Source organism: Capra hircus, chromosome 9 (assembly GCF_001704415.2).
Source record: "Capra hircus breed San Clemente chromosome 9, ASM170441v1, whole genome shotgun sequence".
Lineage (NCBI taxonomy): Eukaryota > Metazoa > Chordata > Mammalia > Artiodactyla > Bovidae > Capra > Capra hircus.
In genome coordinates, this window is record NC_030816.1 from 23,856,288 (window position 1) to 23,881,320 (window position 25,033).

The 25,033-nt window shown below is 42.1% G+C and overlaps 1 protein-coding gene across 1 annotated transcript; it reads right to left on the reverse strand.

Annotated features, from left to right (window-relative positions):
* MARCKS (myristoylated alanine rich protein kinase C substrate) lies at positions 13,281-19,250 on the reverse strand. The gene is made up of 2 exons (XM_018053047.1): positions 18,724-19,250; positions 13,281-16,925 (listed from the first exon to the last, which is right to left on the reverse strand). Exons 1-2 carry the CDS (start codon positions 18,823-18,825, stop codon positions 16,026-16,028), a joined length of 1,002 nt encoding a protein of 333 aa, XP_017908536.1. The 5' UTR covers positions 18,826-19,250; the 3' UTR covers positions 13,281-16,025.

The following is a 25,033-nucleotide window of genomic DNA, read 5'->3' on the forward strand; positions in this document are numbered from 1 at the left end:
CCAGGGAAGTCCAGATACAAACCTCTAATAGAAGTCTGGAATGTTGGTGGGTATGTAGGTACTTTGAAACAATAATTTTAATGTTTCTTCACCCTCTTTACACAATCTCCCAACTTCTTGGTAGCTGTATAACTTGACAGAGAAAGTAAGAAAGGAAAGAAAGAAAGAAAAAAAACCCTGATATAAACCTCTTAAGAAAAAGATGTGAAATATGTTTTAAACATTCTATGAACAATATAAGATATTCAAACAAAGGAAATGTGATGCTTTTATTGCTTGTTTTGGGTGCTGCATCTATTCTCCCAAGGAATGTCATGGTCTTAAATTCTATACCTCAACAGGCACTTTTGCACCTGCAAATCACCTTCAAATTTACCTAATTATCAAAACTTTTTACCACCTGGTCTCCACTCTGGACTTCCAAGTGATTAACATTTTTAATGGTTCCTTGTAATTGCTCTGATATGATAATGTATGCAATCACATGTGCATTCAAAAATATTCTTTCTTCCTTCTTTTCATTCTTGTGTGTTTTGGTCAGAAGAGGAAATGTTTTAGGAATGAAGATATAATGAGAAATTTGAGAAACCACTGATATCACTGTGATGAGCTGTGGTTGAGGGGAACCCAAAAGGATGACAAGAGTAGTTCTTTCTTTCCAAGTATGGCCAAGTAATGATGAATGCATTTACTTAATTCCCCTTTAATTAATCAAGTACCTGTCTTTCATGGGTAAACTGTGTTATATACTGTTCTTTCCTTGTGTTTCTCAAAAGACTACAATAAAACATTCTCCTTAGAGGTTTACTTGGTTTATTTATTTATTTTGCTGCTTTTTGTGTTGTACACACTTCACATAGTGGTTGAACATGTAAGAAAGATATATCTTTATCTTTGATGACTTGATGACATGGCTATCCCTATAGCAGATTCCAGAAGTGCTTCCCAGGTGGCTCAGTGATAAAGAATCTGCCTGCAATGCAGGAGACTCCCTGAGTTCAAGAGACATGGATTCAATCCCTGGGTCTGGAAAATCAACCTGGAGAGGGAAATAACAACCCAGTGAAGTATTCTTGCTTGAGAAATCCCATGGACAGAGGAGCCTGGGTGGTGGGCTGCAGTCCATGGGGTCCCGAAGAGTCAGACATGATTTAGCAACTAAACAACAATAATTTATTCAGAAACTATGAAGTTGTCTATTTGAAATATTCTCCAGTAAAGTTTGTTAAAATACAACAGATCCATTTGTCAAGCTGCAATACTCCCCATCCCTCACCCTCCACCTCTGCCTCAGCCAAGTGAAAAAAAAAGTGGAATTCTTATGAAGTTTAGTAGATTCCCAATAGGGTAATGTCCTAGGAAAATAACAAATGTTAGGTTGCAAAAATAATTGTGGTTTTGGTGAATTTTGACGTTAGATATTGGAATACATTCTTAAATATATTTTAATGTGCATTTCTCTATTTTTTTTGCTAACGACTTATTACTTGCTGTGTATTTTATATTTATTTTAGTCTAGGGAAATAATATTAGACAAAAAGCAAATTCAAGCAATTTTTTAATTTGAGTTCAAAATGGGTCATAAAGCAGTGGAGACAGCTCGCAACATCAAGAACACATTTGGCCCAGGAACTGCTAATGAATGTACAATGCAGTGATGGTTTAAGAAGTTTTGCAAAGGAGATGAGAGCCTTGAAGATGAGAAGCATAGTAACTGACCATAGGAAGCTGCTGCTGCTGCTGCTGCTACTGCTAAGTTGCTTCAGTTGTGTCCGACTCTGTGCAACCCCAGAGACTGCAGCCCACCAGGCTCCCCCGTCCCTGGGATTCTCCAGGCAAGAACACTGGAGTGGGTTGCCATTTCCTTCTCCAATGCATGAAAGTGAAAAGGGAAAGTGAAGTCGCTCAGTTGTATCCGACTCTTCGCAACCCCATGGACTGCAGCCTACCAGGCTCCTCCGTCCATGGGATCTTCCAGGCAAGAGTACTGGAGTGGGATGCCATTGCTTTCTCCACCATAGGAAGCTGACAACGATCAATTGAGAGGATCACTGAAGCTGATCCTCTTAGAACTACATGAGAAATTGCGGAAGAACTCAACCTCAACCATTCTATGGTTATGCAGCATTTGAAGCAAATTGGAAAGGTGAAAAAGCTCGATAAGTGGGTGCATCATGAGCTGACAAAAATAAAAAAATCATCATTTTGAAGTGTCATTTTCTCTTATTCTACGAATAGCAACAAACCATTTCTTGATTGTTTTATGACATACAATGAAAAGTGAATTTTATATTCAACCAGCAACAACCAGCTCAGTGGTTAGACAGGAAGAAGCCTCAAAGCACTTCCCAAAACCAAACTTGCACGAAAAAATGTTCTACCACGTCTTCAAGCATCTCAACAAATTTTTGCAAGGAAAATGTTTCCACAACCAGCAGGAGGCAGAAAATATTTAGAGTTTGTTGAATCCCAAAGTACAGAGTTTTACACTACAAGAATAAACCAACCCATTTCTCATGGGCAAAAAAATGTGTTGATTATAATGGTTCCTATTTTGATTAATAAAGACGTGTTTGAGCTTAGTTATAATGATTTAAAATTCACATTCTGAAATCACAATTACATTTGCACCAATCTAATAGAATCTGATACATCTATTTCAGGTGGTTTTACTGAATTATGTCCTGGTGATTTTGGAATCTTGATCACCGATGTGGCTAATATATCAATAAAAGTGGGGGAAATGTTAGTCACTCAGTTGTGTCTGACTCTGTAACCCCATGGACTGTAGCCCACCAGGCTTCTCTGTGGAATTCTCCAGGCAAGAATACTGGAGTGGATTGACATTCCCTCCTCCAGAGGATTGTCCCCACGCAGGGACCAAACCTGGGTTATAACTAATTAAATGTGGCTAATTATATCATTAATTAATGTGGCTAAAATAAATCATTAAATTATATAATTTTCTATAATATACAATAATGGTGCTTTCTATATGACTTTTGTGTTTATATCCATTTATAATATATCAAGGCATAACTCCAGGTTCTTTGAAGGACACTGCTTAATAAAGAGCAATGAAAACTGAGGAGCTGATGGAAATTCTGACATTACTTCCACCTTCTTCCCCTACCACTGCTCTTACCATCCACAAGAAATTGTTCATGACCTCAGTTTGGAGTCATCTTTTACTCAGGAATATCGCATCTGTCACTAAGAGTCAGACACAACTGACCAACTTCACTTTCATTTTTCACTTTCATGCACTGGAGAAGGAAATGACAACCCACTCCAGTGTTCTTGCCTGGAGGATCCCAGGGACGGGGGAGCCTGGTGGGCTGCCATCTATGGGGTCGCACAGAGTCGGACACGACTCAAGTGACTTAGCAGCAGCAGCAGCAACAGGTATTCAGTGCTTTAAGATGATGAAAATTTATTTGACACTCCTCCCGCCAAGACGTTGTGTCCACGTCCTTCTCTCCTAGAGTCTGGATACACTCTGTGACTCTTTTAACCAAAACAGAATAGCAGGAGTGAGTTGTGCCAGTTTCTGAGATGAGGCCGTAAAAGACAGGCCGCTTTTACTCCCTGTCTCTTGGAGCGTATCTTGGCTCTTCGCCTCAGGGAGGAGTTAGCTGCTGGGCAAGAAGCCTGACTATACTGACACAGCCATGGGTGAAGAGTACGTGCTAAGTCTTTGCTGGTCCAGCCATCCCAACCTGGGCACCAAGACCAGTAGTCAAGGAGCCATGTTAGGCCTCCTAATCCCAGCAAACATGCCAAGAAGAAAAATGAAGATCCCAGACATATGGCCTCAGTCTAGCCATCCCAGCAGCTCCCAGCTATTCAAGCAGCCCCAGCTGTGGCCACAAACATCATGTATCAGACTCACAAGCTGTCCCCGCTGTGCTGGCTCTAATCCCTGACCCAGAGAATCATAGGCATCATGGATACGGTAAGAGTTTCACAGGTGTGTATATATTTGTGTATATCAAATTTTGCTCTTTAAAAATAGATGGTTTATTATTTATCCATTATATAGTGAAAAAGCTATTGGAAAAGAAAAAATTTAGATTATTGTTGCTATATACCACTGAGTTTTCATGTGGTTTATGATCTGATAATAGATAAAATGAATATGCATCTTCTATATTTTATGTTCGGGGTTTCCCTGGTGGCTCAGTTGGTAGAGTCTGCTTGCAGCGCGGGAGACCTGGCTTTAATCACTGGGTCAGGAAGATCCCCTGGAGAAGGAAATGGCAACCCACTCCAGCATTCTTGTCTGGAGAATTCCCCAGACAGAGGAGCCTGATGGGCTACAGTTCATGGGGGTCACAAAGAGTCAGACACAAGTGAGTGACTAACACTTTTATTCAGTAAAATTAAAAATATAAACATAGACAGCATATAAACTTAAAAGATATATCAAATAGTTTTTTTTTTTAATAATATTCAATTTGTTTTCATGTCTTTGTGATGAAGACTACAACATCATTGAATGTTTGACTTAGAAGAAATCATATTATGGATTGGTAGTAGTAGTGCTGGAATTGTTTTTAAGATGAGTGACTTTCCCACCAGAACAGATTTGAGGCCTGCAGTATATTCACTCGTATGTTCCCAGATCCCAGTCCTCTCACTAGACCACAGTAGGTGTTTAACAAATGTTTACTAAAATAAGAAATGAAGTATGAGATAAATACTTACGTAGAAAACTCTCCTTTTCTTTTAATCTTTATCTTGGACATCCCAAAACATGTTGCAGAGAGCTGCAGTGTACCAGCAGAGTGCATCTGAGGTATTCAATATTAAACCAAAAATTCAGATACATAATAGCAGTGAACACTGATGAATACCTCCTAAGTGCCAGACATTAGAGCGGGTGCATTCCTTCCTACTAACTGACATTCTTTTTATTCTCAATTTTACACACAAGAATGGTGAGGCTCAGAAAAATAATATACCTAATACTGTAAAAAGTTTTCATGTGACTTCAGCACATAAGTGCCTAATACTGCTTCATTCTTAGACTTTTTTATACAATAACATTATTTACTAAACAAATTAACATAAAATATCACTAAATTAACTTTATTTTCTAAATAAAATAACACAATTCGACCACATTGACCACGAAGAATAGGACCTAAAGAACACAAAAGCAAGAAAAGTCATTAATCTTTATTCTGCCCATTTCTTCTTTATTGTAGGCCAGATGTGTATGATGCTTATTTTAACTGCCTGTTATGAAAGACTAATCAGTGGTTAAAGCCAAATTAAAGATTCTCATACAAAGAATTTTCAGAGAAATCAACTTCTGATCAAATAAAACTTCCTTTAACCAAATCTTAAACCTCATTCCATCATTGTTCTCTATAATCTTAAGAAGGATTCAGAAGATACGATAGTATATTCCAAGACTTCAGGTAGCAAATGAAAGGGGTGAAAAATTAAAACTAGAGGGGACATTTTGTTTAAAATTTTTAATATTAATAGTAGTGAGCACATTCATATTTATGCCTGATTTTATATATATATATTAGATTTATAAAATATTTGTATCTTGCTATTATTTAGTATACATATATACATTTCCATATGAATTATATCTAACTTGTAAACATAGTTTTGATAACAAGATTGGTATACAGGTCAATAAGAAATAGGGAGGAAGCATGCTTTATGAGGAAGCATGCTTTTTGGAGTAGAACGTGGCAACCCACTCCAATATTCTTGCCTGGACAGAGGACCCAGGTGGGCTAGTCTGTGGGGCTGCAAAGAGTTGGACACAACTGAGTAACTGAGCACATGCTTTACAAACAGCTAGTTTTAATGAGTCTTCTTGATCTAAACAGAAAAGTATCGAAACTCTTCATTTTCTCAATAAATATGTTTATTCTGTGTTTTAAGTTATGGCAGAAATGTTTCAGAGGAACTATTCACTTTCTATTATTGTAACTGTATTTTTTTAATTAATTGTACTGGTTCTTTGTCCACTAAACATTAATAAGCATGAAGAATCTTAATAAGCAAGAATGTTGAAAACTGTAGATTTTCTCAAGAGAGATGAATGACAACTTTCACTATAGTCTTGAAAATAAAACAAACGCTAGTATTTGTATATTATTTGTTTAATATCTTTTTTTTTTTTTTTGCTACATAGTACAGTATGTGGGATCTTAAGTTCCCCAACCAGGGTTCAAACCCACACCCCCTGTACAGGACGTGGTGAACCTTAACCAGTGGACCACCAGAGAGATCCTGTGTTTGTTTTAAATAAATACATCACTGGAGTGCTCATACATTTCATTTTTGGATCAAATGGAATTTTAAATTTAGAAGGTATGTACCAATATAGTTTTTAAAATTCTAATTAAAAATTTTTTATTTCTCATTCCAAAATATCTACCAATAGTTTATGTTTTTAAAATATCGAGACATATATGATAAAAAGAAAATCAGACATTTATTTGTACTAGTGTATTTCAATACTTGAACTATATAGTGCCCCAGAGGTGGAAGGAAAATAACATTGTTAAGATAAAATCAATACTTTATAACATGACCTAACCAAGTCCATATGCTTGTTTTCTTTATAATTTCACTGTGTTCTCTAATCTATAAAAATGTTATATATTTAAAATTATCTATTGCCTCATCCAGTGCTTGCCAATTTCTAAAAAGCACTAAAATAAGTAGCTTTAGGTGGTAATTTGTTTAAAAGAGACTATTACTTTATGGTCACTTAAATTCAAATTTCTCAAACTTCTTTATAAAAGCGACCAATTAATCTTGCCATAAGAGCCTCTGGGCTCTACAGTGAGTATCAGTTCAGTTCAGTCGCTCAGTCATGTCTGACTCTGCGACCCCATGAATTGCAGCACGCCAGGCCTCCCTGTCCATCACCAGTTCCAAGACTTCAGGTAGCAAATGAAAGGGGTGAAAAATTAAAACTAGAGGGGAAATTTTGTTTAAAATTTGGAGTTCACTCAGACTCGTGTCCATCGAGTCAGTGATGCCATCCAGCCATCTCATCCTCTGTCGTCCCCTTCTCCTCCTGCCCCCAATCCCTCCCAGCATCAGAGTCTTTTCCAATGAGTCAACTCTTCGCATGAGGTGGTCAAAGTACTGGAGTTTCAGCTTTAGCATCATTCCTTCCAAAGAAATCCCAGGGCTGATCCCCTTCAGAATGGACTGGTTGGATCTCCTTGCAAGTTTTTCTTTAAAAATTGCCAATTTCATTGACCCATACTCCATTGGAGAAGGCGATGGCATCCCACTCCAGTACTCTTGCCTGGAAAATCCCATGGATGGAAAAGCCTGGCAGGCTGTAGTCCATGGGGTCGCGAAGAGTTGGACATGACTGAGCCACCTCACTTTCACTTTTCACTTTCACGCACTGGAGAAGGAAATGGCGACCCACTCCAGTGTTCTTGCCTGGAGAATCCCAGGGATGGTGGAGCCTGGTGGGCTGCCATCTATGGGGTCACACAGAGTCGGACACGACTGAAGCGACTTAGCAGCATACTCCATCACAGAAGTTTTAGTACTTTGCCAGAGAAATTAGTAATGCCTACTGACCAGTATGTTCTATTTAGTGTACCTCTTCATTAAGTGCTAACATGTATGTCTCTATGACTAATGACTGCTGAGACTCCTCATGCCAGACATTTTTCTTACTGCGTGCAGTATGGTGTTAAGTTGATAGATTTTGGTGACATTTAAAATGATTACTCAGCAGTAATTATTGGGTAAAAGAAAAAAAATCCTGCAATGTCTCCTGTTTCTTTGAAATTGTATGAACAGAAGCCTTCTTGACATGATACCTCAACTTAAATTTAGTAAGGGATGTTCCAACACTTAACTATGTAAATCCATTTAGTTTGAGTAAAGTAAATATCGAGTTACATTTATTTTTTAAGCACATTCCCCAGTATCTTAATAAAATTTAAACTGATTTCGTTTATTGGTTCTATAACTTTAAAAGATAATCTACCATGAGTCCATCAGAGCATCGTTTACATTGTTTATATCAAATAAGTTTAAAGCTATGAATGTATAATGATACTAAACAATAAATACTATCATTGGTCATCTTTGGAGAATGTTAGGGAACCAGTACTGGAAATTACTGAAAATTACTAATTACTGAAAATCAGTAATTAAAGGGAAGAAATCAAACACTTATTCTGCCTTTCCATAAACAAATGTGCCTTAGGACAACCAAATGGTTGATGAAGGAAAGTTTCTTTTCATATAATTAGCTGCTCAAATAATAGAAAAAAGAAAGTCAATAAGAATAATGCCATTTTATCACTCTAAATTAGTTAATGGATTTAGGCAAAGATTAATTACTTCAAAAATCACAAAAAGAGAAACAAGAAGTCAGGTTGCCTTCTGATAGACATACTCACCATTGCCTATGACGTAGTCCTTTGAACCTGAATCTGATCAAGCCTCTTGATCTATTGACCAATTTACAGAAAATATAAGAAATACAGAAAATACAAGAAATACAGAAAAGATGAAGGAATATGTTAAATGACAACAAGAGGTGCAGTTGGCAAAATTCACACTGTGGAAATTATAGAACAAACAACTCAGTTCCTGCACAAATAAATTGCAAGGAAAATAAACAGAGGTGGATAAATTCAGACATAACATTACATAGTATTTTTAGACATTTTTTAAATTTATGGCTGACAATATTTTTAATTTTATTTATTTATGGGTGACAGTATTTTAAAATTTTCGTTATTTAGTTATGGCTGCACTGGGTCTTTGCTGCTGTGGACAGGCGTCCCCTAGTTGTGGCGAGTGGGTGCTGCTCTCTCGTTGCTGTGCACAGGGTTCTCCTTGTGCTGGCTTCTCTTGTTGCGGAGTATAGGCTCAGTAGTTATGGCTCACATGTTCTAAAACATGGGTTCAGCATCAGTAGCCCATGGGCTTAGTTCTGGCATGTTGAATATTTCTAGACTGGAGACTGAATCCATGTCCCCTGCATTGGCCTAATTCCCAACAACTGAACCATCAGGGAAGTCCCCAGACAATATCTTTTTCTTTTTTTTAACTATTTGTGTTTTAGAGATTCTTCCTGTTGTTGTTGTTGTTCAGTTGATCAGTTGTGTCTGACTCTTTGTGACCTCATGCACAGCAGCACGCCAGGCCTCCCTGTCCCTTGCCATCTCCCAGAGTTTGCCCAAGTTCATGTTCATTGCATTGGTGATGCCGTCCAGCCAGCACATCTTCTGACGCCCTCTTATCCTTCTGCCCTCAATCTTTCCCATAATCAGGGGTTTTTCCAGTGAGTTGTCCGTTCACATCAGATGACCAAAATACTGGAGCTTCAACTTCAGCATCTGTCGTTCCAGTGAACATTCAGGATTAATATCCCTTAAGAGTGACTGGTTTGATCTACTTGCTGTCCAAGGGACCCTCAGGAGTCCTCTCCAGCACCACAGTTTGATGGCATCAATTCTTTGGCATTCTGCCTTCTTTATAGTCCAGCTCTCAAAACTGTACGTGGCAGCTGGGAAGACCATAGCCTTGAATATACAGACCTTTGTCGGCAAAGTAACATCTCTGTTTTTCAACACTGTCTAGATTTGTCCTCACTTTGCTGCCAAGAAGCAATCATCTACTGATTTCATGGCTGCAGTCACCATCCACAGTAATTTTAGAGCCCAAGAAGAGGAAATCTGTCACTGCTTCCACCTTTCCCCCATCTATTTGCCATGCAGTAATGGGGCCGAATGTCATGATCTTAGTGTTTTTTAATATTTAGTTTTAAGCTGGCTCTTTCACTCTCCTCCTTCACCCTCATCAAGAGGCTGTTTAGTCCCTATTCGCTTTCTGCCGTTAGAATGGGATCATCTGCATATCTAAGGTTGTTGATGTTTTTCCCGCCTATCTTGATTCCAGCTTGAAACTTGTCCAGCCTGGCATGTTTCATGATGTGCTCAGCGTCTAGGTTAAACTAACAGGGTGACAGCAGACAGCCCTGTCATACTCCTTTCTCGATCTTGAACCAATCAGTTGTTCCATACAGGGTTCTAACTGTTGCTCCTTGACCTGCATACAGGTTTCTCAGGAGACAGGTAAGATGGTCTGGTATTCCCATCACTCTAAGAGCTTTCCACAGTCTGTCATGATTCACGTAGTCAAAGGCTTTAGTGTAGTCGATAAAACAAAGATAAATGTTTTTCAGAAATTCCCTTGCTTTCTCTATAATCCAGCGAATGTTGGCAATTGGATCTCTAGTTCCTCTTCCTTTTCTAAAATCCAGGTTGGACATCTGGAAGTTCTTGATTCATGTAATGCTGAAGCCTAGCATGGAAAATTTTAAGCATGACCTTTCTAGCATGGAAATGCGTGCAATTGTCCGATGGCTAGCACATTCTTTGGTACTACCCTTCTTGGGAATTGGGGTGAAGGTCGGCCTTTTCCAGTCCTGTGACCACTGCTGGGTCTTCCAGATTTGCTGACATAATGAATGTAAAACCTTGATGGCATCATCCTTTAGGGATTTGAATAGTTCTGCTGGAATTTCATCACATCTACCAGCTTTATTAACAGTAGTGCTTCTTAAGCCCCACTTGGCTGCATTCCAGAATGTCAAGAGATATTTCCTATCAACTCATTAATAGATTTAAGATAGAGATATAATCTATTTTTCTAATTTTTAAACTATTGTTTCTCTTTTCTAGGGTAATATTAATAATAAAAACCTCAAGCTAGAAACCAGTCTCTCTTCTACTGAAGGAAGAGAAAAAGTACTCATGTAGAATTCTTTACATCCTGACCTAAGGACAGACAGCCTTTCCATTCTTACCCTGGAGTCCTGTATCAGTTTGCTAGGGCTGCAATAACAAATAGTAGACTGGGTTGGCTTTAACAGTAGACATGTATTTTATCACAGTTCTGGAGACTAGAAGTCCCAAATCAAGGTGCTGACAGGTCTGGAGTCTTCTGAAGGAGATCTGCAATCTCCTTGTTTTGCAAATGGCCACCTTCTTCCTGTCTCCTCACATGCTCTTTTTCTCTAAACACATGTGTTCTGGGTATCTCTCTGCATGTCCATTTTTTTTCTTCTTGTAAAGACATCAGTCACATTAAATGAGGGCTGACCCTGACACCCTTATTTGAACTTAATCACCTCTTTAAGATTCTGTCTCTAATAAGTTACATTCTAAGTCATATTCAACATGAATTTTGCAGGGATGATTCAGCTGATAACAAGGCCTTTCAAAATGTCACTGTGTTCATTTGTAATATCAATGCCATGTGCATGTGAGAGAAGTCACTTCAGTTGTGTCTGGCTCTGCAATCCTATGGACTGCAGCCTGCCAGGCTCCTCTGTCCATAGGATTCTCCAGGCAAGAGTACCAGAGTGGGTTGCCATTTCCTCCTCCAGGCGATCTTCCTGACCCAGGGATCAAACCCACATCTCTTATGTCTCCTGCATTGGCAGGCAGGTTCTTTACCATGAATACCACCTGGGAAGCCACATTAACTGCTTAAAATGGTTTGAAATCTAGAAAAAACTTCAGTGTTGATGCAAAAGCTAAGCCCTTGAAGCTCATGCAATTAATTACAAAGCTACACTTTGCAAAGTCTGTAGCCAAACATTTCTAATCATTGACTTTCACACCCTAATTTTCCAGACATGTGCCCTCCAATATGGCAGCCACATGTGGCCATAAAGTGATTATTTTATGTACACGTGGAATGACTGGTCCAAACTGAGATGTCAGTCTAAATCACTGAATTTCAAAGCGTTAAGGGAAAGACAAGTCAACTAAGTAATTTTTTGATTACATGTGCAAATATTTTGGATATGTAGATTATTAAAGTAATTTAATGTTTCTTATTTTTTTAAATTATGGTTACTAAAAAAGTTTAAAATGACATTGTGGTTAGAATTATATTTTATTGGTTGGTGCTTTCCCAAATGCAGGTATGTATCATCTGAATTAAGACTTGCTTTGAGTCTTTCTTAGACTTCCAATTTATAATTCATCACAAACCCCTTCTCTTTTCGCATCCCCACTAAGTTACCCAGGGATAGAATTCTAGCACTTTATCCAGTCCTTAACACATATTTCAAACCTAAGAGACACTTGCCATTTGTTGGGAAGACAATCTGTAATGCTAACTTAACAAATTCAACTGAAATGTTATATTTATTGAAATTCCAAGTGATGAGTAATCCTACTGCCTTTCATCTTTCCCCTGAGAGAATAAGAGTAGTTGACAAATATACTCTCACTTCTCACTTACTAGTAGTACTAAAAAGTCTTATGTTCTAATTTCACCAAAGCACTAGAACTGAGATTAGGGTTTCTAAAAATTTTTAAGTGATTATTTTATGTACAAGCAGCTGCTAGATCCTATGGTGGGATATGTGTTTTGGTTTGTTTTTAAAATTGTTGATGAGTTGAGAGGAAAAACTATAGATAGTATTTGAAGATCAAGAATTTAACACTTTTTCAGGAACATAAAATATGGTTAACATTCACACCTTTTAGAAGTATTTATTTTCCATTTTAAAAATAGCATTGATGGGTGTAATTTAAAGGGGTGCTAGAACTTGAATCCCCAACAGGGACTGGCACATTTACAGCATTTTAAAATACTTGTTTGCTATACCGTGGTTTAAGCACTTTCATATAGCTGGAAAGTGGACAGGGGAAAAAAATGTTCAATTTGCACAGTAAATGATTAAAGGAAAGATAAAAGCTAATAGCCCTGTTAACTAATTTTTTAATTTTCAAAGCTAATTGGGCTATGTTAAACTACATGCCCCTCCCAGTTGGATCTACCTGATATATAGAAAAGCAAAAAGGAACCCTTCCTCCAAATCCTTAACTGCAAAATTTTATTGTTTATATTCATGAGGGGGAAATGTAAATAAATTATTGTTTCTCAAATACATTAAGTTCTATCATTAAAGTTTTTGACTTGTGAGCACTGTAACTCACTTTCAATGGATATAATTTTATATCCTAAGTATGATGTCAAGCATACCTTCTAAATTCCTTAAACTGAATAAGTTATACTTACCATCACTTAAGATGTAAAATTTTTCTCTAAAACTTGCATTTTATAGTTAAATCTGTAAAAAATCCTATTTTAGCAAGCTTGATTATATCAACTGTTAAAACTTTATTTTACAAGCAATAGGAATTGGATCAAATAATTATTATAATCCAGAGGAATTATTTTATAACCATAGCAAATGCCATTATACACACTGCCAATACAGATTTAATAGACAATACTGAACTGTACAAGAGTTATTTATTTTTCCTTAATCTCAAAGCTATTTTAGTAATACAAAAAGCCATATTAACATTTCTCCATTAGAAAACAATGTGATGTACAAAACTTTGGATGAAAAGATATATGTCAAATTTCACTTAATCATTTGGTGGAAAATCCACCACTACATCGATACCACCCAAAGTGTTTTAGGCAATGATTAAAAATCAAAGTAAGCATCTTAATAAACTCCAGCTGTTAAAAAAAACAGACCTAGCAATATAGTTGGCTACATAGTATTTTTGACTACTCAGGGTTACTTTTTAAAATCCATTTTTTTCTGAGTCCTACCACATACCAAGTGCTGTACTTGTCCAAGTAGGTATTTGAGGAAAAGCTGGTAAGGTAGAAGACCCCATAAAGCAGTCCTTTGGTTACCATATTTGACTTTTAACTTTTAAACATTCTCCAAGATCAAGGAACCCCAACTAAAAGTACACACTCTTCCAAGTGTTATTCGATTTTATTAGTGGGGAGGGTGTTGGTAAAGAGGTCATAAACTATTATTTATAATCCATTATTCCAATTAAAAGCGCTTGTCAGAAACTAATTTGTTATTTTTCTAATGAGTTTAAGATCTGGCATTCAGTTATTACCAACGTGGTTCACCCTACAAGGCACACTGCTCAAAAACAGCAAAGCAGGTATGCATAAATGCTTTTCTTTGCATTTAGTGAAGTAATATTTGATACCCATATTTATCTTAAAATTCAGTTGTTTAAGGTCCAGTGAAGAAAATAAATCCAGTTATGGGGTGGTAAAGAGCAAAGAAGGTTAACTAGTAAATTATTACTATACAAAGAAATTTTATTCTCTATCTTTTTCTTTGAATAACAAGATACTAACACACTATTTTCATTAAAAAAAAAAAATGCTTGCAACTATTGAACTGAGGCAAGTACAAAGGCCCATAAACCAACAGTATCGTCCATTCATCACCATTACTTCTTTACATTAAGCTTGTTCTCCTAAAGTATAATGCATACTCTAAGCTATAACTTGGAAATTAGCCAAGCACTAAGCAATTACAATGGCAGGTAATACACCATCAGTTTTTAAAACACTTTCGGTCACTTTTCATGACCCACCTCCAGTTTGAATTGAATATATTCTCAGTATAAATTTGTTTTGGGATCTGCATGACAAAAAAAAATGTAATTTTATGACATTTTCACATAAGACATTTAAATAGTCTTCAATTCATACCACTTTTGTATTAAATGATTCATCCTGACATGCTATATATAACTACAATAAAAATAAATTCAATTTTTAAAGAAAACTAAATGCAGATAAATGTTAACAGATTTGACATGGAATGTTGTAAGATATTCCTGTATGTAATCTGACACTACTGATTATAAATTGACAAGTTTGAAAAACTTCAGATTAAAAACCACAAGAAAATTTACTCTTGATGGCATGCAAGATCTTTTTCAAAATGAAACCAGGACCTCAAAGTCTCAGTATTTTATCAGAACGTAAAGAAACACAACAAATTTGTACATTTTATTCACATTTATTTTTCGCTTTTAGTGTGCTCACAGAAAATTAGAACACCTTAAGCAGGAGTTTAATAGCAATTTTTGTAAGCAAAGTTACATTCCATCTCTAAGTCAAATTGGTCAAAGCTTCTCCAGTATTTACAAAACATGATAGACAAGATGCTACACAAAACCATTGCATCTGAAGATTTTTTTTCCTTATTCTCAAAGACGACTGGAAAAGAAAGCATTGTCTGCTGTAATCAAAAACATACCACAGTATAAACAGTAACCATTCCACTTATCACAGCTTGGTTGAGTTTAAAATTTGTGTTTAAAAGGTCCAAGATGGCTGCAGTTTTACAAAAATGGGCAGGGTGGAAAGTTGCAAACTTCATGTGCTTCTGGATATCAAGATTTGCTTTTATACAATAGTCACAGTTAAAAACACCCTGCTGGTAATACATAATTACACTTTATTAAGGTCATAAACCAGCAATAAACAATAAAGCCTATACAACTTGTAGTTCTACTTAATCACTGACTGGTACAGCTAACATGAGATAAGTGAAAAGTTCCTATGGTTTAAATGAACTCCTAAGACTATGATCTTTTTAAAAATCTGGGTATCGGTGTTTTTTTTTCCTCTTTCCTTCTTAGTCAAGACTTGTAGTGTTGTAAACCTGCCTCACAAAATACATCGTAATAACTTTTCTTAAAAAAAAAAAAAAAGACTAAGCCTTTACACCATCATTTCTAGTGGTACAGTATCTTGGCAATGTTATGCACCACTTAAATTTCTCCATGGTGGCCCCTATCACTTCATCTGATATCCCTTTTTGACCCACCCATCTCCTTCATATATGGGCATGTCCATAGATTGACAAAGAAAGTTTACAATTTTGAATAAAGATGCAAAGTATGCAAAAAACATTAATACTGATGCAAAAAATAAAAATAAAAGAGAAACAAGGCAGAGGAAGGTATTTAAGCTCTCCTCGACCTGTTGGAATGGTGGTAACAGAATGATCTGAGATGGGATCTGTGGGGAGTGGGTTAAAAACAAAATTTGTTGTTTAAAAAAAAGTAAAATAAAAAAAGACATCTTTAAAATCAATCCCTGGTTGTAGACAAGTTCTCCAAAACCAGTACCTGGCACCACTCCAACAAACAAACGGGGGGGAGAAAAGTTCTTCGATTATCTCAAAAAATCTTGCCCTTTTACTCGGCTGCCTCCGCTGGGGGCGCTTCTGGACTGCACTCGGGCTGGGCCTCCTGTGAGGGGGCTGCGCAGGCTGACGACGCCGGGGCAGCCGCCGCCTCCTCCGCGGGGGCCGCCTCCTGCTCCGGGGGCACGCCGGGCCCGGCAGCCGAGGGCGCCTCGCAGCCGGCCGCGCTGGCCCCGGCCTCTTCTGCCTTCTCCTCAGCCTTGCTGGGCTCCTCGACGGCCTTAGCCTCCTCGCTGGCGGGCGGCTTCTCGGGCGCGACGGCAGCCTCCTCGGGCTTGGCCTCCTGCGGGTCGCCCCCCGCCGCCCCCTCCTCGCCCGCGGCCGCCTCCTCGCCTGGCGCCGCTGTCGGCTCCCCGGGGGCCGCACCCGCCTCGCCGGCGGCCGCAGCGGCGCCCCCAGAGGCCTCGTCCTTGCCGCCTTCGGCGGAGGCGCCGGCGGCCCCTTCGGCCTCACCGCCCTCTCCTGCCTCCTTCTTGTTCTTCTTGAAGGAGAAGCCGCTCAGCTTGAAAGACTTCTTGAAGGAAAAGCGCTTCTTTTTTTTTTTCGGGGTCTCGTTGCTGGGCGAGGGTGTGGCCCCGTCCTCAGCCTTCGGCGAAGACGTCGAGGAGGCGGCAGAGGCGGCCTCCCCCTCGGCGGCCGTGGGTGAGCCGGGCTCGGCGGCCTCGCCCTCCACGGGGCCCTCCTTCTCCACGGGGCTGGCCCCGGCGTCGGGGGCAGCGGCGGCCGGCTCATCTTTCTCGGCCGCGGCGGGCGACGCCGCCCCGCTCCCGGCGGCCGCGGGCTCCTCCTTCTCGGCAGCCGGGGCGCTGCCGTTGGCCTGCAGCTCCTCCTTGGCGCCCGGCTCGGCGGCCGCGGGAGAAGCGTCGCCGTTTACCTTCACGTGGCCATTTTCCTGCGGGGCAGAGAAAGCGGGAGGTCACTGACGGGGCCCGGGTCTGTCATCCCCGCCCCCACTTCTGGACCGGGAGGGTCCACCGCCCCTCCGGGCCCCTCAGGTTTTGCAGATCCTCTCCCTTATGGGGAGGCGGGGTTGGATGCCCAGACGAGAGTTCCTCGAAGACCTGGGGGCAGTGGTGTTTGGGGTGCCTAAAGGCACTGCAGGGGCCTCGACCACGCAACAAATCCGAGGCCTTAAGAGGGCAGAGTCCGAAACGTGGAAAGCACAGGGTAACCCATTCCAACCTTCGCCGCAGGGACTTAGTCCTGTAAAAAATGATACACCAAACGCCCGTTGGAAGGAGACACAGACACAGAACCAGAGCCAGTGATCTGTGCCTAGGTTACACGTCCCCCTTTCTCCCTAAACTCTAAAGGCCTCTTCAAAACACCAAGAACTCCCAGGGGGGATCCCAGCGTTCCAGCCAGAAGCGCCTGGACTGCGCGAGCAAGGGCCCTACGCCCCAAAGAGCTGGGGTCGGCAGGGGGCGCTGCGCCTCCACCAGCTGACCTTGGCGCAGGCAGGCGCGGAGGGGCGGGGCCGCCGGGCCACCCCGCCCTGCCCGGTCGGGCCCTGCCCGCTGGCCAAGGCGCCCCCGAGCCCGGATAGCGCAGCCCAGAGTCCGCAAACAAAGCTCAGGTGGCGTCCTGGTCGGCATAAAACCAAGACAGGGGGAAAACCATTATTTCAGAGGGCTTGTCTCTGCTTCCACGCCCACCTCTGCCTGTGATTCTGCGAAGCCCGGGCGCGCCCCGGCGGCTCATTTTGCATTTTTAACGGGTTCAAAGCCTCTTGGCAGAGCCTGTCTTTCCTATTAGGTTAGGGCAGGCGAAGCAACACGGCCTCTGCTCTAGGAAAAGAGGCGTGGTGGTTGCCCGGTGTTTGTGAAGCAGCCACCCTTGGCCGACCTCTCGCGCCCACCCAACTGTGGCCATCTGCCTGGATTCGGGCAGCGCCGGGGTAGCCCCCGCAGTGGTCCAGGAGCCACGCACTCCAACAATCTCGACCGAAACACACGAACTGCCTCCTGTTGACCATCTGGACAGGTTCTTCAAAGAACCATAGTCTTCCCACCCTAGGGAGACCATTTAAAAGTCAGATGGGTGTGTAATTCCACAGACAACTACGAATAAAGACTTAGAACAGTGAGAAAAGCCCATCGAAAGGTAGTGAAACCTGCCCACCTCCAGCCAGCCAGCAACCTTTCCAAGAACCCAAGTCACGCCACCTCGGTATACAATAAGACAGCTCTCCTTCCCTCCTCAGCCTTTCTTCACCGCCATCCCTACTGCGCTGCCCCCCACCCTTCTCTACCCCCCCCCCCCACACAATCACACCAGAAATCCAGAAGGCGACCCAGTCTCGACAGCAAACACGAGAGCCACCCAAACACCTTTGTGCCCACCAAGCACAAATGCAACCTGGCTGGGGATGGGGGTGTGGGGTAGCACCTAGCTAGTCAGGTTCTGCCAAGCTCCAAACACGCCATTTTAAACGATTTATCACTTCTTTCCTCCCATCTACACAAGAATTCGCCAGGATTCTCTGGGAACCATTACTTTGGGAGTCAGGGGAGACCCCACCTATGAGAAATTGACAATTTGGCTATCGCTTTCCATTCAACTTTGAGACTGGAATCTGGCCACGCTTCTTTCCGCCGAAGGCGCCTCGGGCACGACCAAGGAGGGAAGGGGAAGCGCCGGGACTAGAGAAAGACACCAAATAAATGACCAGAACCACAGGTAGAATTTACCTGCCCATTCGCTTTAGAAGGCGACGAGGCCACAGCCGCCTCCCCGGGCCTCTCCGCGGTGGCTTCTCCCTTCGCGGCGGTCTTGGAGAACTGGGCACCCATGCTGGCTTCTTCAACAAAGAAACTCAACAGATCCAAAGGGGGAACAAAGAGCTTCGGGTTGGTGTAACGACGGGGCAAGCGGCAGCAGCAGCGGCAGCAGCAGCGGCAGCGGCAGCACACACACCGGAGGGAGGGGGGAGTGGGGGTGGTGAAGAGGACAGAACAGAACCGATTAAATACACGCCGGATAAAAAAATTTTAGTCGTAGAGATCAAAAAGCAGCAGCGCAGGAGGGAGGGGAAAAGGGTGGAAAAGTCGAGCACAAAAAACGGAGCCCAAGTGTAGTTTTTTAAAAAAAAGAAGTAATAAAAAAATCCCAGATTTGTAGCCGCACTGTAGACAAGAGGAAAATGGAGAAATCTCCCTGGTTGCTAATAAGATGCGGGGTCCAACGCCCAAGTGCACAGATGAATGGGCTCGCGGGCGCTGACGCGGCCCCCGCGCTCGCCGGCCAATCCTCGCGCCGCACACAAAGCAGGGGGCGGGGCCTGCGCGCCCGGCGAACAATGGAGCCGCGCTTTGCAAACGGTTTGAAAATCAGCCTCAGACCGAGAATTAATGTCCTCCAAATAAATAAATCAATTAAAAAATACATGCCTTTCGCCTCCTTCTGCTTGAAAATAATAATGCAGTACTGGATTGGCTTGCTTTGTTTGTAATTAATTAACGCGGGGGGGGCGGGTACTTGTGGATGAGGGCGGAGAAAGCGTTAACTTGACTCGCTTTGGCTCTAGTCGGTCTATAACCGTGTCTCTCCTTCCACTCCCTCCCCTCCCCCATCTTTCCGTGTGTTTATGTGTATGTGTGTGTCTGTACGCAAGTTTTTAACACAATGGTTGGGATTTGGGTGCAGCATGTTTTCTGTGTCTGTTCTATATAGGTTTCACAGATCTTGCACAGGGTTTGTTCTTCTAACCGTTGCAAATGTGAAATCGCCCCAAATCGAAAGGTATTTAAACCAAGAAGATCGAATTTCATCAAAAGAGATCGCGAGTTAGAATTAGGTCTGTAGGCCAGATGTGGAAAATGCAAAACCAGCAAGCAGAAGAAGCCACACTCCCTTCTCTATTCTACAGTGACTTGAAATAAAATATTTCGAGATTAGACTCTGCGCTCATCAACCCTCGCCCCTCCCCCAGCCCGTATTAGTGATTACCCCCCCCCCAACATTATAAAGTGAGAATCATGAACAAAAAATCGAAAAGGCTTGCATTTTATCACTGTATGAAATGACGGTTTTCCTCTATGGTGAAATGACACAGTCTAGAGTGTGCGAATCCATATTTACAGTTGGGATGCGATTCGCGTCGCTATGAATCTTTTTCAGTCTACTGCCAGGATCAGATAGACTCTTTTTCTGAACGTGTGTGAATGTGCAAGCAAGCGAGTGGACTCCTAGAAGGAAGGAGGCAGCAGCGATGAAATTCTGAACAACCGGATTGATTATTACAATTTCTAAGGAGAAATTACAATTGAGAAACAGCAAGAAGATCCATGAACACTCCAAGCCTAACTTGGGTTAGAGAAAAAGCTTCTGTGAGGAAACCCAGGGTATCTCCAACTGCATCTCTTGTCGCGGAAATACCAGATGCTGTTTGTGCGTGAAAGACAGCGCGCTGATTTAAATAATGGAGGGGGAGAAGGTAGGGGCAAAAATCAAGGATACATACACTTACACATACTCTTATAAGCATTCTCCTACCACCTACATTTTTGCTCCCAGAGTTTTCACTCGTGTCCAAATCAGACTACCTTTTTTCGTTTACATTTAGTGATCCTGAAAAGAATAACCTTTCGTTTATGGAGGTGAGAAGCAGTCGAAAGAATGGTTCATTTCTCCTGGTGATGGCTCTGAATTCTCAAACAGTTTTATTTTTCTGCTCATTGTAGGGAAATGGGTCACACTCTAGAGTGAAAAAGACGGTTAGTTCAAGCCAATAACTCTTTGTTCAAGTATTGCTTTGAAAGTCACCAAGTTGCAGATCCTTACAAGCTTAGTCTTCTCACTGTCCACTACTTCAGATGCATCATTATTCCATCACGAAGTCACACTCCCCAGAGCCGACGTTAAGACGTTTCTGTCGAGGTGTATCTTGCCAAACATGTTATCGCCCTTAAGGGAGCCCGCTGGCCTGACCCAGGACCCCAGCTGCCGCGATGGATACGAATCCCTTGTAATAGCGGAGTTCCAACTCGAAAAGCAAACTGGTTGATTCAAAAACCACCATCCAGGCGATTCTCAATAGCTCTTTTAAACCGTTGATATCCACCCACCCCCAACGTGAATCGTGCCCCTTTCTTCTGCATCCCCCTCCTGGTTAAACTTGGGGTGATTGCTAGCTAGCTGTCGGATTTTTTCCAGACGTGTTCTTAGCCCTCCATTTGGGGGCTGCTTTTTTTGCTCCTTTGTTACCAGGCTGCCGTGTAGCTTTCCCCCCTTTTCTTTCTCGAATGCCTATTTGCCTAGTATCGGCTTGTCTCCTTGACAACGGCCGGGAAGATTCGGAGCCCAGGGCGGGGGGAGGGGGGAAGGGGCGGAGCCGGCGAGAGGGTAGGGAGGGAGGTGGTAGAAGCGAAAGAGGTGCTGAGCGAGAGACAGGGAGACAGACAGCAAAGCAGATGGCCGCGCGAGGGGGCGGGGCCCAGGCGGGGCGTGGGGGGACCCCGAGCGTCGCGAGCTCGACGGAGCCAATCAATTCCCTCAGCTGCACCGGGCTAGAAAACAAGTGTAAACACGTAGATTCCCTTGCCGGGAGCGGTCGGGTAATTTAGTGTAGGGAAGAGTTTTTTTTTAGCTAGGAAAGCGCATTTTTAGCGCAGGTTGGAAAGCCGACAGGCCCCAGTAACTGGCAGGGGGAGGCAGTTTGCGGGACGCTGCCGGGGGTGGCGGTTGCTGAGGGCTGCGCCAGGGTCTCCTCAGACTCCCCGGGCATCGGGCCAGACGGGGGATAGGGTGGGGGGGAAGCCCGGAATGCTTGACGGAGTGAAGGCGGAGGATGGGTGAGGAAGGAAGGGCTGGAAAATGGGAAGAGGTCGCTCTGTCTCGGAAACTACATAATGGCTGGGAAGGACTGCCAAACAAGACTGAAACCGGTAGGAAGTTGTACAGTGTAAGTACACAGTTCCTCAGGAGTTTGGTGTTCACACACTCAGAGCTAAATGTTTCAAATCCACCTCTAAGTTAAAAAAAAAAAGACAATTTATATAAATAAGACTAAGAAACCCAAGTGGTCATAGTGAAAATGTAAAACTGGTAACCAACTCACCAGGAGTACAAATTCTTTGTTTGCATTTTTAAACCACACACTAGGATATTTCTAAGATGTTAACGATCTGTATATAGTTTTCTCTAGAAGAAGAACGCTTTATTTAAGATATCGCAAAGTTATTTTTTTCCCTTACGTTAGCAGTAGAAGGAATTTTTAGAAATGGTTCCGCAGATTCTTGAGGGACTACTGTATGCCGCGCATACTGATGTAGGCCTTGTTTTCCCATTAGTGAACAAGAGAGACGAAGTTCCTGGCCTCAAGGTGCTTACTTCCCCTGCCATCTGCCTACCACCTCCCCCGCAACCCTCCGCTGCTTTTAGGTTCTTAGTTCCTCACAGCCTACTGAACTCTTGCTCCCTTGCTCCCTGTAGTGGAAGGGCAGAGTCCTAACCACTGGTTTTGTTGTTGTTGAGTTGCTAAGTCATTTCCAACTCTTTGTGACCCCATGGACTGTGGAACGCTAGGCTTCCCTGTCCTTCACTATTTCCCTGAGTTTGCTCAAACTCATGTCCATTTTGTCTATGATGCCATCCAAGCATCTCATCCTCTGTAGGCCACTTTTCCTGCCCTCAGTCTTTCCCAGCATCAGAATCTTTTCCAGGGAGTCGGTTCTTCTCATCATGTGGCCAGAGTATTAGAGGTTCAGCTTCAGCATCATCCTTCCAATGAATATTCAGGGTTTATTTCCTTTAGGATTGACTGGTTTGATCTTGCTGTCCAGGAGACTTTCAAGAGTCTTCACTAGTACCACAGTCCGAAAGTTTAATCCTTTGGGACTCAGCCTTCTTTATAGTCTGACTCTGTACTGCCAAGGAATTCCCAAGGAGCTTGCATTTTAGTACATGGTCTGCTTTAGAGGAAGTGGATTATCTGGTTTCATCTCTTCTCTTACCAGATGAAGAAACAGTCCCAGATATTGTCAGTTGGCAAAGCCCGGAATAGAGTTCACTGCCTTGATGATTTCAAGTCTCCAGCTTCTTCCACTACTTTTGGTGCTTACCTTCTTTTGATGGCACAGATTTATTGGTAGGTTGCTTATTCATTCCCAAATTACCTAACTGAGCTCCTGGTAAGTACCTGGAATGTGCTAGAGACTCAGCTGACACCCCTGACACCAGGGAAGAGGATGAACATGTCTGTCCTCACTTGTAACTTCCATTTCACATTATTATCTCTTAAAACTTCTTAGAATATGAAGAAAGAGAACAAAGGATGAGCTTATGTGTGGTTAAAAAAATAAAAAAGATGAGGGCCACTTTCTAGATTCCAAATTAAATATACCTTTTTCATTTGACATTCATTCAGCATTCATTCATTCAGAAAATACAAGATCACACTGTATTTATGGTGTTATGTTCCGTTTTTCATCTCAGGTTTTATATTATCTGAATTTTAATTCCACATAAGTTGATTAGTTTGGAGTATAGCGTGAAGCAAAGCAGACACAGCCTCTCATTCATTCAATAGGTATTTTTTGAGTTCCTATCATGTGCTAGGCATGTGAAACATCAGTGAACAAAAGAGACAAGAAATCTTTGTGGAGCTTACATTTTAGACTAGGGAGAAAAACAAAATTTAACAAATATAAATAAGCAGTTTATCTTTTTACGTTTTCATACTGTTCATTGGGTTCTTGAAGCAAGAATACTGGAATGGTTTGCCATTCCCTTCTCCAGCGGGCTTCCTTGGTGGCTCAGAGGTTAAAGCATCTGCCTGGAATTTGGGAGACCCGGGTTCAATCCCTGGGTCAGGAAGATCCCCTGGAGAAGGAAATGGCAACTCACTCCAGTACTCTTGCCTGGAGAATCCCATGGAGGGAGGAGCCTGGTAGGCTACAGTCCATGGGGTTGCAAAGAGTCAGACACGACTGAGCAACTTCACTCACTCACTCACTCTCCAGTGAAAGAGAAGAGTGAAAAAGCTGAGTTAATACTCAACATTCAAAAAACTCAGATCATGGCAGCTTGTTCCATCATTTCATGGCAAATAGATTGGAGAAGGCAATGGCAACCCACTCCAGTGTTCTTGCCTGGAGAATCTCAGGGACGGGGCAGCCTGGTGGGCTGCCGTCTATGGGGTCTCGCAGAGTCGGACACGACTGAAGCGACTTAGCAGCAGCAGCAGCAGCAGATGTGGGAAAAAGTAGAAACAATGACACATTTTATTTTCTTGGACTTCAAAATCACTGCAGATGGTGACTGCAGTCATGAAATTAAAAGACACTTGTTCCTAGAAGAAAAGCTATGACAACCCTAGACAGTGTTACTATAAAGTAGAGACCTTTGCCAACAAAGGTCTACATAGTCAAAGCTAGGTTTTTTTCCAGTAGTCATATACAGATGTGAGAGTTGGATCATAAAGAAGGCTGGGCACTGAAGAATTGATACCTTCAAATTGTGGTGCTATGGAGTACTTTTGAGAGTCCCTTGGAGAGCAAGGAGATCAAACCAGTCAATCCTAAAAGAAATCAACCTGAATATTCGTTGGAAGGACTGAGGCTGAAGGTCCAATTCTCTGGTCACCTGATGGGAAGGGCTGACTCATTGGAAAAGACCGTGATGCTGGGAAAGAGTGAGGGCAGGTAGAGGGTGACGGGATGAGATTTGTTGGATGGCATCACCAGTATTGTTGGATGACATCAGTGAGCAAACTGGGAGGTAGTGAAGGATAGGGGAGCCTGACGTGCTGCAGTCCGTGGGGTTACAGAGTTGGACATGAGTTAGCGACTGAACAATAACAAGCAGATTATATGGAATACTACCAGTACGTTAAGTGTTGGGAAGCGGGTGGGTCTGGAACAAAATAAGGAGGATGTGAGTGCAGGGTTGAAATTCTATATAGGAAGGCAGGAAAGTCCTTGCTCGCTGAGAAGATAAACTTTGAGCAGATTTGAAGAAGTGAGGGAATTGATAAGGTGCTTCTAACAAGAGAAGTAAAAA